We start from the raw sequence: 13808 nt of genomic DNA, 5'->3' as shown, positions 1-13808 counted from the left end.
ATAGGCGTGTGCCACCATGCCCAGCTCAGATGTGTCTCTCTTTCTCTTTTCTTCTTTTCTTTCTTTGTCTTTTTTTTTTTGGTACCGTGAATCAAACTCAGAACTTTGCACTTGCCAGGCAGGTGCGGTGCCACTGAGCTAGGTCCCCCGCCCTCAGATGTGTGTCTTTCCACTGGGAGGGACAAGCATACGCAGACACCCACACACAGGCCCTGTGCACGCTCCGCAGACGTCTGAATCAGCTCAGGATAGACAAGCGATTTATTTCAGCACATTCTTTATTGGGCTGGCTTCTTAGGGACTCTGGAGTGAGGAGGGGCGGAGCTGGGCAGGCAGAGGGCAGAGTTCAGCTGGACCTGGGCGGGGAATAAGGGCGGGGAGGGGCGTCATCCCCGCGCGGGTTGAAGTTGAGACCTCCCCTGTCCTTGTCACCCTCCTACAGAGCCCTCTCCCTCCCCATTGCCCCCTGTCAAAATCTAGATTTTAACCAGGCTCGCCAAGCATGGTGGCGCACACCTGTGATCCCAGCACTGGGGAGGCTGAGGCAGGAGGATTGATTCAAGTTCAAGGCCTGGACTACAGAGCAAGACCTTGTTGTCTCAAAAAACCTCACTACAATCCCATGAGATAGGTTTTGAGGTCAGAACTGGGGTGGGTGGGTGGCAAACCCAGGCACACTAGCTGGGCGAGCACCCTGCCCCTAGCTGCATCCTTAGCCCTCCAATGAAACGCTTCACTTGCTTTCCTTCTAATGAAAACACTTAGATGTGGTAGGCACAGGCCTGTAATCCCAGCTCTTGGGAGGCTGAGGCAGGAGAATTGCTGAGTTCCAGGCCAGCCTGGATTACATAGGGAGACCCTGTCTCCAAAAAAAGAAAAAGAAAGGCCAAGTAACCTGCTCATGTGTGTTGAGGCAAAGGTCTGAATAAGGCCAGGGGTGCTGCTTGGTGGCAGAAGGCTTGCCCGGGACCCCCAAGGCCTGGTCCATCCCCAGTAGTACTGAGGGGATGGCCTGCACTCACATGACTGGAAGCTGAACCTGCTTGTGCCTCAGGCCCAGAAGCTCAAGCTCAAGCTCCTGCTGTGTGCCGGGAGGGCGCAGAGCCCAGCCACACACCCACCTGAGACTGCACAGATCTGTCCATTCCACCACCAAGGCCAGGAGCTCCTGTAGCAGCAGTTCCCTCAACAGCTCCTCGTCCTCACCTGGGGTCCTGAGGGGGGCAGCGAAGGGGACAACGAGGGAGCCTGCTGAGCCCAGCCTCCCCAGGGAGCGGGTCCGGGGTATGACACCACGGGGCAAGCAAGATGGGGCGGCTGTGGCCTCTCGGTTCCCTCAGCTCTCAGATCCTGGGGACCCAGGCTTTTCAGTACAGCCAGAGCCAATAGGAAAGCCAAGCATAGTCATGCACATTCATCCCAGGACTCAAGAGACTGAGGCAGGAGGATCGCCAAGAGTTCCACACCAGCGTGGCTTAAAAGTGAGGTCAAGGCCACCCTGAACTACATAGCCAAACCCTAACTCAAAAAACCCAGGGCCGGGGATTTAGCTCAGTGGTTCTGCCGCCTGCCTTCCAAGTGCACGGACCCAAGTTCGATCCCCGGTACCAAAAAAAAAAAACCAACAAATAGCCGGGTGTGGTGGCACGTGCCCTGCTGAGGGGTGTGCCGAGGTGGGTGACCGGAAGGAAGCCAGGGTCCTTTCTGCTCCTCTGGGGCCCTCACCTCTGCGGCTCCGCTGCCCCCTGATTCCCCTGAGGTGCAGGCAGCTCCAGGTTCCGGGTGTTCCTCTGGGTGATGTTGTGTCTCCAGCTGGAGGAGAGAGGTGAAGATGGAAGTGGAGATATCGCCCCATCTGGGGACACTTGGATGTTTTGTCTCCCTGACCCAGGGAGCAAGGACGCCACTTTCTCCACTCAGCCTTCACCAGTGACCACTTTTCGGAACTTGCCAGGTTGGCCAGGGTGGGTGGCCCACGCCTATCATCCCAGCAGTCTGGAGGCTGAGGCAGGAGCATCCCTGAAAGTTCGAGGCCAGCCTGGGCTACATAGCAAGACCCTGTCCTGACCGCCCCCCCAGGAGGAAAGAGAAGTGAAGATGAGGACGCCTCCATCGCTCTGCTGCCTGCACCACGGGGCTTCTGGGCCGGGCCAAGCTGCCCTGAGAGGCGTGCAGGGCACTGCCTGTGGTCTGAAGGCAGAGGGCAGCGGGGAGGGGCAGGGGAGCCCGGGGGACGCACTCGCTCTTCTTCCCCTTCTGCGCCAGCAGCCAGTTCACGAAGTCCTGCTGGCGAATCTTGTCCATGGCGATGCTGTAGTCGCTGATGAATGTCCCCTCTGCGTACCTGGGGCCTCGGGGGCCGCGAGGCCGGGCCTGGGGTCTGGGGGTAGAGGACAGAGTGGGGAGGGGAGAGAGGGGCTCCAGACCCTGGGAGACTGATCCTCAATGACTGGCAGAGGACAGCCTTGCCCAGGGCCAGGGTTTATCTTCCTGCATGTGCGTGCGTGCGTGCGTGCGTGCGTGCATGCGTGTGTGTGTGTACACGAGCATGCGTGCGCGCTTCTGGTTTCTGGGCAAAGAGGGCTCAGGAATCTCGCTTATTCCCAGGGACTGAGTTACACAGTTCCTTGCTTTCTTCCTCTTGCCTTTCCCAATTCAGTTCTTTAGCTCAGATCCAAAAAGTAAAGCCTGTCATTCCAACACTAGGGAGGCTGAGCCAGGAGAATCTTGGTGAGTTCAAGGTCAGCCTGCCCTGCACTACACATTGAGACCCTGCCTCAAAAAACCAGAAAACACAAACAACCACCCCCCCCACCCCCCGAAAACAGAAACAGAAACGCTCTCTGCATCTGTCCTCTCTGCGTTCCGGCAGCGGACAGTCGTTTTTCACAGCCCAGCCTCTCGGGTGGCCTGGGCTTCCTGCTCCTCATGGCCCCCAGCCGCTGACCTCCTTCCGCCCCTACCTGCTCAGAGCCTCTCCCTTGTGTCCCAGCCCTGCAGCCAGGAACAGCAGCACCAGCACCAGAGAGCAGGTCCTCATGGCTGCCATCACCCACGGGGTTTCTGAGCCTGGAGAGAAAAGGGCCAGAAGAGGGGCATCCGGGATGCTGTGAAGTCTTGAAGCCGGGCTGTGCTGGGTGCCAGGGCAGTGCCTCCAGGAAGGTGGGGGTTCAGGCAGTAGAGGCAGTGATACAAAGGACTTGGACCTGCTGTGTGTTGTTTTTTCTTTCTTTGAGACAGGGTCTCACTATGTGGCCCAGCCTGGCCTGGGACTCATGGTGATCCTCCTGCCTCAGCCTCCCCAATGCTGCGATAACAGGCGTGCGCCACCACACCCGACTCCCTTAAAGTCTGCCTGCCCTTTTCCTGTTGGGTCTTAGCTAGAGACAGGGAGCAGAGAGGAAGCTCCCTCCAAAGCCCTGCACACCCCAGCTGGCCCTTGGAGCTGGCCTTCCTGAGGGCCCGCCCCACTGCGGTCCCTTCCGCCCAGTCTCAGCCTCTGTCTTACCACACTCTCCCAGAATCCAGAAGGACGGGCTGGGGTCCCTTCCAGCTCCCTCCATCCCTGCTGCTTTATACTGTGGCTTCCAGGCCCCATTGGCCTAATCCCATCTTATCTCGGCGTTCCGCCACATTAGGCCTCTGTACACAGGGTGACCGCGCCTCCGCAGCTGCCCCGAGCTAATTGGTGATTAACATTTGGGTATCTGGGCTGCAGGCTGGGCACCACTGCCGGGACCCCATGCCCGTCCTCCCCTCGCCGGGCAGGCCCGCTGCTGCTCCCCACTTCCTGACTGTGCCTCAGGTTGGTGAGCTGGGCAGGGCACGCGTGGGGAAGCGTGGCGCTTCTAGGGTAGAGGAGAGGTCACAGTCATCTGAACACCAGTTTAAGCCCAACATGGTGGTGTGCGCCTGTCATCCCAGCACTCCAGAGGCTGAGGCAGGAGGATCTCCAGGAGTTGAAGGCCAGCCTGGGCTACATAGTGAGACCCTGTCTTAAGAAGCCAAATAAATGGCCAAGCTCATTTTCTGCCTCTCCAGTCCAGGGCCTGAGAGAGGCCCCAGGTGGACTTGGTGGCCTGGGATCCAGCAGGAAGTTAAGTGCCGCGTGGGCTGCAAGATCCCAGGGAGGAAGCCGCCTGCCCTGCCACCTGGAAACCAGCCTTCTGCTCACCCATTGCTCACATCCCCCAGTCTCACCCAGTGAGCGCCCTGCAGTCATCTCCCAGCGACAGCGACAGCGGCCTCAGCCTTCAGGGGACACGGGACTGCCAGGACCTGTGTCCTGGGGGCGACACTGTTAATGGCTCAGAGTTTGCGTCAAAACCCGGGCCCTTGCCCAGGGGCGGAGGTTGGGGGGGGTGTGAACATCGTTCCCTAGGATGCCCAGGTCCTTCTGGTGCCAAACCAGAGCCAGAGCCAAGAAAGTTCCTTTTGTTTGAGACGGGGGTCTCGCTATGTAGTGCACCCTGCCCTTGAACTCACTATGTAACCCAGATTAGCATCAAACTCATAGGGAGCCCCCTGTGTCAGCCTCCCGAATGCTAGGAGTATAGTCGTGTGCTCCATGCCTGGCTTTTAATTTTAGTATTTTTGTGGAGCTGAGGATCAAACCCAAGACCTCAAGAATGCAGACAGTGCTCCCCCTGACCAGCTGCACTCTGCCCAGGGCTCACACTGTAAGAAGCCACCTGATGAGCAGTCCTGGGGGCTTCTGGGTGGGGTGCAGAGAGGAGGCTTGGAAGATAGTGGCCCCCCTCCTGCTGTTCCAGGACAGAGTTTCCAGGACGTGGGGCTCAGAGAGGAGGCAGAGAAGCCTAAATCCCAGCACTTGGGAGGCCAAGGCAGGTGGATCCCTGTAAGTTTGAGGCCAGCCTGGGCTACATAGTGAGTTCAAGTCCAGTCTGGACTACATAGTGAAACCCTGTCTCAAAAAAAAACAAAGTAAAAAAAAAAAAGTGGAGCAATGGAGGAGCCCTGGGGTTTGCTGCCTCCTGCAGCCCATGGTGATCAGGACCCCGCCTCCCCCTTGGCCATGTGAAGACTGGGATCCTCCAGGCTCAGCCTCCCTCAGGCTCCACCTTTGAAGTTCCTGGGGTCTCTAGCTCCGCCTTGGGCTGACTCAGAGCCCACCTCCCTCTCTGTCCCTCTCACAGGCGGGTGGTGATTCTTGTGCCTGCCAGTGAGTCACCCTCCGTCATGCTGACTCCTAGAAGGCCTGGCCCCCTCGGGAGTCCCAGACAGTTCAGCCACAGCAGCTCTCACACCACCAGGTCCACGGGGACACTGTCCAAGCTCCCCCGGCAGTGCACACCTGGGATCCCAGCACTCAGGAGGCTGAGGCAGGAGGATCATTATGAGTTCGAGGCCATCCTGGGCTACATAGTGAGTTTAAGTTCAGCCTGAAATACACAGTGAGACTTTACCCAAAACAGAACATAACAAAATGAAAACCCCAAAACAAACAAACAAAAACTTTGCACCAGAGTGCTGGGATTACAGATGTGCAGGACCATACTCACTGGTTCTTTACCACTTAATAGTTCCATGTATATCTCCAAAAACTGAGGATATTCACTCATGTAACCCAAGTAACTAAAGGTATCAAAGTCAAGAAGGGTATAATTTTTTCTATTATCCCATCACATCCTTGGGAACGTGCCCTTCCTCTACTTGATCTGGTCTTTAATCATGTACTGTGCTCCATTGTTAGATCCCTTTCATTCTCCTTAATCAGTTTGCAGACTTTCACTGTTTGTCAGGATAATGACTTTTTTTGTCTTGTTTTTTGAGACAGGGTCTCCTTATGTAGTCCAGGCTGGCCTTGAGCTCAATATGTAGCCCAGGCTGGGCTCCAACTCCCAAGGATCCTCCTGCCTCAGCCTCCTGAGTGCTGGAATTATAGGTGTGTGCCATGACACCTGGCTAGTTTTCTTAATTTTACTCTTTTTTTTTAATTAGTACCTGTTTGCAGGACATAATATTTACATTTATCATGGGGAGTTGCTGCATGTACATAACACATCTTAATTCTTTTTTCATCTCCTACTTTTGGCTCTTCTAACAGGCATGTAGTATAACTCACTGTAGTATCTGGGGGAGGCAGTACTGAAGATTAAACCCAGGGAGCACTAAACTACATCCACAGCCCTTTTTTTTTTCTTTTTAAATTTTCAGGCAGAGTCTCACAAAGTTGCCCAGGCTGGCCTTAAACTTGTGATCCTCCTGCCTCAGTCCCCCAGGACCTGGAGTTACAGGTGTGGGTTATGATGTGCCCCTCTCATTTTCAAAAGAAATAGACTGGCAGAATGGATCAAGAAGCAGGATCCAACAATATGCTGCATAGAAGAAACACATTTAATTTAAAAAGAAATTCATGGACTGAAAGTCAGAAGATGGAAAACTATTCTCTATGTGACAGGAACCTGGAAAAAAAGCAAAGTTAGCTATTCTATTGGCAGACAGTGGATTTCAAGCCAAGACTGATTAAGAGAGACAAAGAAGGTCACTACATCCTTGAAATGGGAACAATCCAAGAGGAAGTGATAACAATCATAAATATATATGCACCAAATACTAGTGCACCCAACTATATAAAACAAATATTAATGGACATGAAAACCAAATAAACATGAATACAATTATAATAGGGGATGGGCGAGGAATTTAGCTCAGTGGTTTCGCCGCCTGCTGTGCAAGCGCAAGGACCTGAGTTTGATCCTTGGTACCAAAAACACCCAATTATAAGGGGGGACCTCAATACCACACTGTCACAAATAAATAGATCAAATAGATGAAAAATCAATGAGAAATATCAGAACTGAAGCAAACTTTTTTTTTTTGGTACCAGGAATCGAACTCGGGTCCTTGCGCTTGCGAGGCAGGCGATGGAACCACTGGGCTAAATCCCTAGCCCTTGAAGAAAACTTTTGAACAAATGGACTTAGTAGATATCTATAGTGTTCCACCCCAGAACATTAAAATACACATTTACAGCTGCACACGGAATGTTCTCCAAAACAGACCACATACTAGCTCATAGAACGTGCTTAAGTAAATGCAAAGGAATTGGAATTATCCCATGCATATTGTCAGGCCATAGTGCAATGAAATTGGAAATCAATGGAAAAGGAAACCACAAGAATTTCATAAACAGAGCTGGAGATTTAGCTCAGTGGTTCCTCTGCCTGCCTCGCAAGCACAAGGACCCGAGTTTGATCCCCAGTACCAAAAAAAAATGTTTCATAAACACATGGAAATTAAATAACATCCTCCTGAACAACCAATGAATCACAGATGTAATTAAAGAAATTAGATAGTTTCTACAATTAAACTATAACACCAATACAACATACCAGAACTTATGGGATGTAGTGAAAGCTGTCCTACCAGGGAAATTTATAGTGGTGAATTCCCATTTCAGATAAACAGAGCAAGCTCCAATAAACAACCTATTTTTCTTTGTTTTTGTTTTTTGAAGCAGGCTCTTGCTGTGTAGTTTAGGCTGGCCTTAAACTCCCTAGTTAGTTCAGGCTGGCCTTGAATTCACAAAGATCCTCCTGCCTCAGCCTCCCTAGTGCTGGGATTATAGGCCTGCACCAGCACTCCCAGCTTTTTGTGGGCCTTTTTGTTTCTTTGTTATAAACAACCAAATGTTAAACCTCAAGCTTCTAGAAGAGCAAGTCAAACCCAAAGCTTGTGTGAGGGAGAAAATACAAAGAGCAGAGCAGAAATTAATGCAATAGAGACTAAGAAAACAATACAAAGAATCAGTGAATCAGAGTTAGTACTTTGAAAGATCAAATAAAGTTGACAAACCCCTAGCCAACCTTATCAAAAAAAGGAAAGAAAAGACTCAAACCCATGCAATTAGGAATGAAAAGGGTGAAATCATAACAGATCCTGCAGAGATCCACAAGGTCATCAATATCTACTTCGAGAACCTGTACTCTAATATGATAGAAAACATAGAAGAAATGGACAGATTCCTAGATACATATGAATTACCAAAACTAAATCAAGAAAATATAAAAATTCCAAATAAACCAGTATCAGCCAATGAAATTGCAGATGTAATTAAAAACCCACCACTGGGCTAGGGATTTAGCTCAGTGGTTTTGCTGCCTGCTGCGCAAGCTCAAGGACCCGAGTTTGATCCCCAGTACCAAAACAAAAAACAAAAATAAACCCACCACCAACAACAACAAAAAAGCCCAGGCTCTGACAGATTCACTGTTGAATTCTATAAGAAATTTAGAGAAAACCTAATGCCACTACTCCTCAAACTCTTTAATGAAATTGAAAGGGAAGCAATACTCCCAAAGTCCTTCCTTCCTTCTCTTTCTCTTTCTCTTTCTTTCTTTCTTTCTTTTTGGCACCGGGAATCAAACTCAGGACCTTGCACTTGCAAGGCAGGCGCAGTGCCACTGAGCTAAATCCCCAGCCCTCAAAGTCTTTTCTGAAAGCAAGCATTAATTACCCTGATACCAAAACCAGAGAAGGATCCAACCAAAAAGAGAACAGGCCAATCTCCCTAATTCACATTGATGCCATCGATGCAATAATCTTCAATAAGATAGTGGCAAACAGGTACCTCAGCGGCACCACACCTGCCTGGCAAGCTCAAAGTCCTGTGTCCAATCCCCGCTACCCCCCAAAAAAGACCCCAAAAAACAAAACAAAACCCAAAAAACTTGCAAACAGGATGCATCAAATCATCAAGAAAATTATATACCATGACCAAGTAGAATTCATCCCAGGGATGATTTAACATACCCGAATCAATAGATGTAATGCACCATATTAACAGAGCCAAGGACAAAAACCGTATGATCCTCTCAATAGATGCAGAAAAGGCATCTGACAAAGTCCAACACCCATCATGATAAAAATCCTACAGAAAATTGGTAGATAGTCTTTATCTCAATCTTATAAAAGCCATCTATGACAAACCAACAGCTAACATCACATTAAATGGATAAAAACTGAAAGCTTTCACTCTAAAATCAGAAACAAGGCACGGATGTCCACTGTCACCATTCTTTTTTTTTTTGGTACTGGGCATCGAACTCGGGACCTTGTGCTTGTGAGGCAGGTAATGGAACCACTGGCCCACCATTCTTATTTAATATAGTTCTGGAAACATTAGCCAGAGTAATTAGACAAGAGAAAAAATAAAAGGAAAAAGGATAGGAAAGAAAGAAGTTAAATTATCCTTATTTGCAGATGACATGATCCTCTACATAGAAGACCCCAAAAACTCCACCAAAAGATTTCTAGATTTAATAACCAAATTTAGTAGTGTAGCTGAATACAAAGTCAACACTCAAAAATCAATACCACTCCTATACAAAAATAACAAACTCACTGAGAGAAATTAGGAAAACAACATTTTCACAATAGCATTGACAAAATGAAATATCTAGGAACCAATCTAATGAGGGAAGTAAAAGACTTTCACATTGAAGACAACAGTGCTCTGAAAAAGCAGATGTCAGAAAATGGAATTAGGGCCGGGGATTTAGCTCAGTGGTTCCCATGCCTGCCTTGTAAGCACAAGGTCCTGAGTTTGATCCCTGGTACCAAAAAAGAAAAAAAAGAAAATGGAACTATAAGCCTTGTTCTTGGGTAGGAAGGACTAATACAGCGAAAATGGCCATACTTTCAAAAACTGCTATACAGATTTAAAGCAATCCCAATCAAAATACCAATAGCATATCTCACAGAATTAGAGAAAACAATCCTGAAATTCGTTTGGAACCAGAAGAGACCTAGAATAGCAAAGGCAATTCTGGGCAACAAAGACATGGTAGGGGGTATCACAATCCCCAACTTGAAACTCTACTACAAAGCTACTGTGATAAAAACAGCATGGTACTGGCAAAAGAACAGACCCAAGGATCAATGGAACAGATTAGAAGATGCAGAATTAACTCCAGACACACTCAGCCACCTCATCTTTGACAAAGGAGCCAAACACCTTCACTGGAGGAAAGATAGCCTCTTTAATAAATGGTGCTGAAAAAATTGGCTTTCCACATACCAACGATTAAAACTAGAACCATATCTTTCACCATGCACTAACCTAAAATTGAAATGGATCAAAGATCTAAATATTAAAACAGAAACACTAAATCTGCTGGAAGAGAGAATAGATAGAACGTTTGAGAACATAGGAGTAGGCAAAGACTTCATGAACCAAACCCAGACTGAATGGAAAATATCAAAAAGAATCAACAACTGGGACCTCATCTTATGTATAACAAGCTTTTTTTGGGGGGGGTACCAGGGATGGAACTTGGGACCTTGCTCTTGTGAGGCAGGTGCTGGAACCATCGAACTACATCCCCGGCCCAACTTAGAACAAGGTTTTGCGCAGCAAGAGAAACCACCAACAGAGTGAAGAGACAACCCACAGTGTGGGAAAACAATTTTGCCAGCTGTTTCTCAGACAAAGGTCTACTATCTAGAATATATAAAGAACTAAAAAAAATCAGATCCCCAAATTTAAAGACCCAATCCAAAAATGGGCATCTGATATGAACAGACATTTCTCAAATGAAGAAGTAGAAACAGCAAATAAATGAAAAACTGTTCAGCATCACTGGTCATTTGAGAGATGCAAATGAAAACAACACTGAGATTCCACCTCACTCCAGAAAGAATGGCTGCTATCAAGAAATCAACCAGGGCGCCGGGGATTTAGTGGTTCCACTGCCTGCCTCGCAAGCGCAAGGTCCCGAGTTCGATCCCTGGTACCCCCCCCCCCAGAAAGAAATCAACCAATAACAAATGCTGGAAGGGCTGTGGGGAGAATGGAACCCTTCTTCACTTTTGGTGGGAGTGTAGACTAGTAGAACCACTGTGGAAATCAGTGTAGAGATTCCTCAAAAAACTAAAACCTACAGGTTCCATTTGACCCAGCTATTCTCCTCTTGGCCTCCTCCCAAAAGAATTAAAAGCATCCTACCATAGTGATCTATGCACACCCACGTTCATAGAGGGACAGTTTGTAATAACTAAATCTTAGAAACAGCCCAAATGCCCATGAACCAATGAATAGCTAAAGAAGATGTGGTGGGGTGTTTTTACACAATGGAGTATTACTCTGGCATAAAGAAGGATGAGCTGAGACATTTCTAGCTAAATGGATGGACCTTGAGACCATACTCTTAAGTGAAATCCATCAGACACACGTGTGTAAATACTGAGTTGTTTCTCTGGCGTAAGAAACCAAAAGTGGAAATAAGGACCAAAGCGTATAATAGATATTGGGAAATGGAAGGAACTGTTCAAAAGGGGAGGGGAACAAGGGAGGGAAGGGAGAAAGGAAGGAAGGGACAAGAGAAAAAGAGGACAGAAGGGAAAAAGGAAACAGAGCTTTTGTACACGAGGGGAAGAGGGGTTGCAGGGAGGGGAGGGGAATGGGAAAAAGAGGGGGGAGGTATCCTGTACAGGTTCAAATTCCCTATGAATGGTATCATTATGTAAGTCTAAAATGTATCAGTAAATGTTTTGCTATAAAAAACATATATTTATTTTATATTGTTGGTGGGAGTGCAGGCTGGGAATCGGTATGGAGATACCTCAAAGAACTAGGGCTAGAGGTCCCATTTGACCCAACTATTCCCCTGCTGGGGATCTTCCCAAAAGAATTAAAAGAATCATACCACAGCGATAGATGTGCACCCATGTTTATAGCAGCACAGTTTGTAATAGCAAAAGCTTGGAAGCAGCCCAAGTGCTCATCAACTGAAAGCTGGATAAAGAAGATGTGGTTTTTTAATAAAATGGAGTACTACTCAGCCATAAAGAATGAGAAACTAGAGACATTTATAGCTAAATGGATGCATATCGAGGCCATACTCTTAAGTGAAATAAACAGGACACACGTGTAAAGACCGAATAGTTTCTCTAGTGTGAGAGACTGAGAGTGTAAATAAGGATACACATGGATGAAATGGCCTAATAACATATTTCTTGGATTGTGTTTCCATCGTGTGTCATATGACTGTATCGAAATTTAAATTAGGGAGAAGCTTGGCTTATGTGGAGTCTGCTAGCTAACTGGAGTTTTTTTCCAGACCACTATTTGTTCAGTGTTGGTTTTGGGGACCTTTCTGAAAGAAATCACATCCTCTGGTGTCTTGTTGGTGCTTGAGATGCTTTTTTAAGTTATATGGAAAAATGTTTGGGGACGGAGATTTAGCTCAGTGGTTCCACCATCTGCCTCACAAGTGCAAGGTCCTGAGTTCGATCCCCGGTACAAAAAAAAAAAAAATGTTTAAGTGCTTTTCAGTTTTGTTTTGGTTAAGTTCTACTGTATTTGAATATTATTGTAGTTTTTTTCCCCTTGCATTGTTCTTCCTTGAATGGTTTTAATTTTTGTATGTGTGTGTGTTTGATAAGTTATTTTTTTAAAATATATTTTCTTTTTCTTTTTTTTTTCTTTTTTTGTCTTTTTGGGGCAGGGTCTTGCTGTGTAGTTCAGGCTGGCTTTGAACTCACTATGGAGTCCAGGCTGGCCTCCAGCTCATGGCGATCCTCCTGCCTCAGCCTCTTGGGTACTGGGATTATAGGTGTGCATCTCCAAAACCACCTCAAGCCAACAAAATTTCCTAAGCATGTACTGTATGCCATAGGATCCATTTACTGAGCTCTTACTGTGTGTCATAGTATGACACAGGAGGAGGAGGAATGTGTGAGGAAGATTGTGTGGTCTGATGAAGCCCACTTTAAGCTAAATAGAACAGTGAACGGACATAACAGTGTTTCCTGGATTCCAGAAAATCCCACTGTGTGTGAATAAAGCAGTTTACTGGGAGTCAGCATCTGGTGTGGGGTGTCAGCAAGAGGGTTAACAGGGCCATTTTTCTTTGAAGGTACAATTACAGGTCAAGCTACATACACGAAGTTTATGGAAATGATGTTTTCTTTCAACAAGACAGTGCACCACCATGGTACCCAAAGATGTGTGAGCTTATCTGGACGAGAACTTGCAGCCAGGTGTGGTGGTGCACGGCTGTCATCCCAGCACTCCGGAGGCTGAGGCAGGAGGACTGCAGCAAGTTCAAGGCCACCCTGGGCTACATAGTGAGTTCAAGGTCAGTCTGATCTACACAGGGAGACCCTGTTTCACAAAACAAAACAAAAAGAGAATTTAATGGGCTTGGGATTTAGCTCAGTGGTGCCGCCTCCTGCCTCGCAAGCCCAAGGTCCCGAGTTCGATCCCTAGCACCAAAAAAAAAAAAAAAAAAAAGAAAGAAATAGGTTATTCAAAAAAAGAATTTGCAAGGACACTGGCTAAGAAAACGAAATGGAGTTGAGTTACCCACACCATCTCCTGATTTAACACCTGCAGAATTTTATCTAGGCGGGGCCCTAAAGGATGTTTTGTATCACAGAAAACCCATTACACTGACGGCCCTTAGAGAAGAAAGTGCTAATGCATGTGCAGCAATTTCAATGACTAAGGTGACCCAAGCAGCAGCAATATCTGGAATAAATAATAAATAATAAATATCTGGAAGCAAATGGCCACCACTTTGAGCAACTCTTGTAACTGCAGAGGCCAAAGGCAACTTGTGTCAATCTCATGATATCTCAGTAAATGTAGTATTAAAATATTTATGTAAGCTTTTCTTTCCCAGAAGTGTGTATACATTTTTTGGCGGACTCTGTAGATACCTAACAAAGATTTTTTTTTTTTTGGTACCGGAGACCGAACTCGGGACCTTGCTCTTGCAAAGCAGGCTGCGGAACCACTGAGCTCAATCCCCAGCCCAGCTAACAAAGATAATATAAGGCTT

General features: G+C 47.4%; 1 protein-coding gene across 1 annotated transcript; it reads right to left on the bottom strand.

The window, feature by feature from the left end:
* Positions 1–244: 244 nt before the first annotated feature.
* On the bottom strand, positions 245–3545 carry Gip (gastric inhibitory polypeptide). The gene is made up of 6 exons (XM_021240379.2): positions 3509–3545; positions 2964–3069; positions 2240–2380; positions 1726–1812; positions 1122–1214; positions 245–356 (listed from the first exon to the last, which is right to left on the bottom strand). The coding sequence occupies exons 2-6, from the start codon at positions 3047–3049 to the stop codon at positions 347–349; spliced, it is 417 nt and encodes a 138-aa protein (XP_021096038.2). The 5' UTR covers positions 3050–3069; positions 3509–3545; the 3' UTR covers positions 245–346.
* Between the last annotated feature and the right edge of the window lie 10263 nt (positions 3546–13808).

Source organism: Heterocephalus glaber, unplaced genomic scaffold (genome assembly GCF_053883595.1).
Source record: "Heterocephalus glaber isolate CG9 unplaced genomic scaffold, H.glaber_assembly_v1.0 deba00001773, whole genome shotgun sequence".
NCBI classification, from domain to species: Eukaryota; Metazoa; Chordata; class Mammalia; order Rodentia; family Bathyergidae; genus Heterocephalus; species Heterocephalus glaber.
The sequence above is the reverse complement of the archived record's forward strand: the minus strand, read 5'-3'. Positions and strand labels throughout refer to the sequence as shown.

Bases quoted from the DNA above. Each gene is read 5' to 3' on its own strand.
- Gip (XM_021240379.2), bottom strand. From the start codon at position 3,049: ATGGCAGCCATGAGGACCTGCTCTCTGGTGCTGGTGCTGCTGTTCCTG. The intron at 2,381-2,963 runs GTAGGGGCGGAA...CTCTACCCCCAG, and splicing joins AAGGGAGAGGCTCTGAGCAG to ACCCCAGGCCCGGCCTCGCG. The intron at 1,215-1,725 runs GTGAGGGCCCCA...TGCCCCCCTCAG, and splicing joins GGGGCAGCGGAGCCGCAGAG to GACCCCAGGTGAGGACGAGG.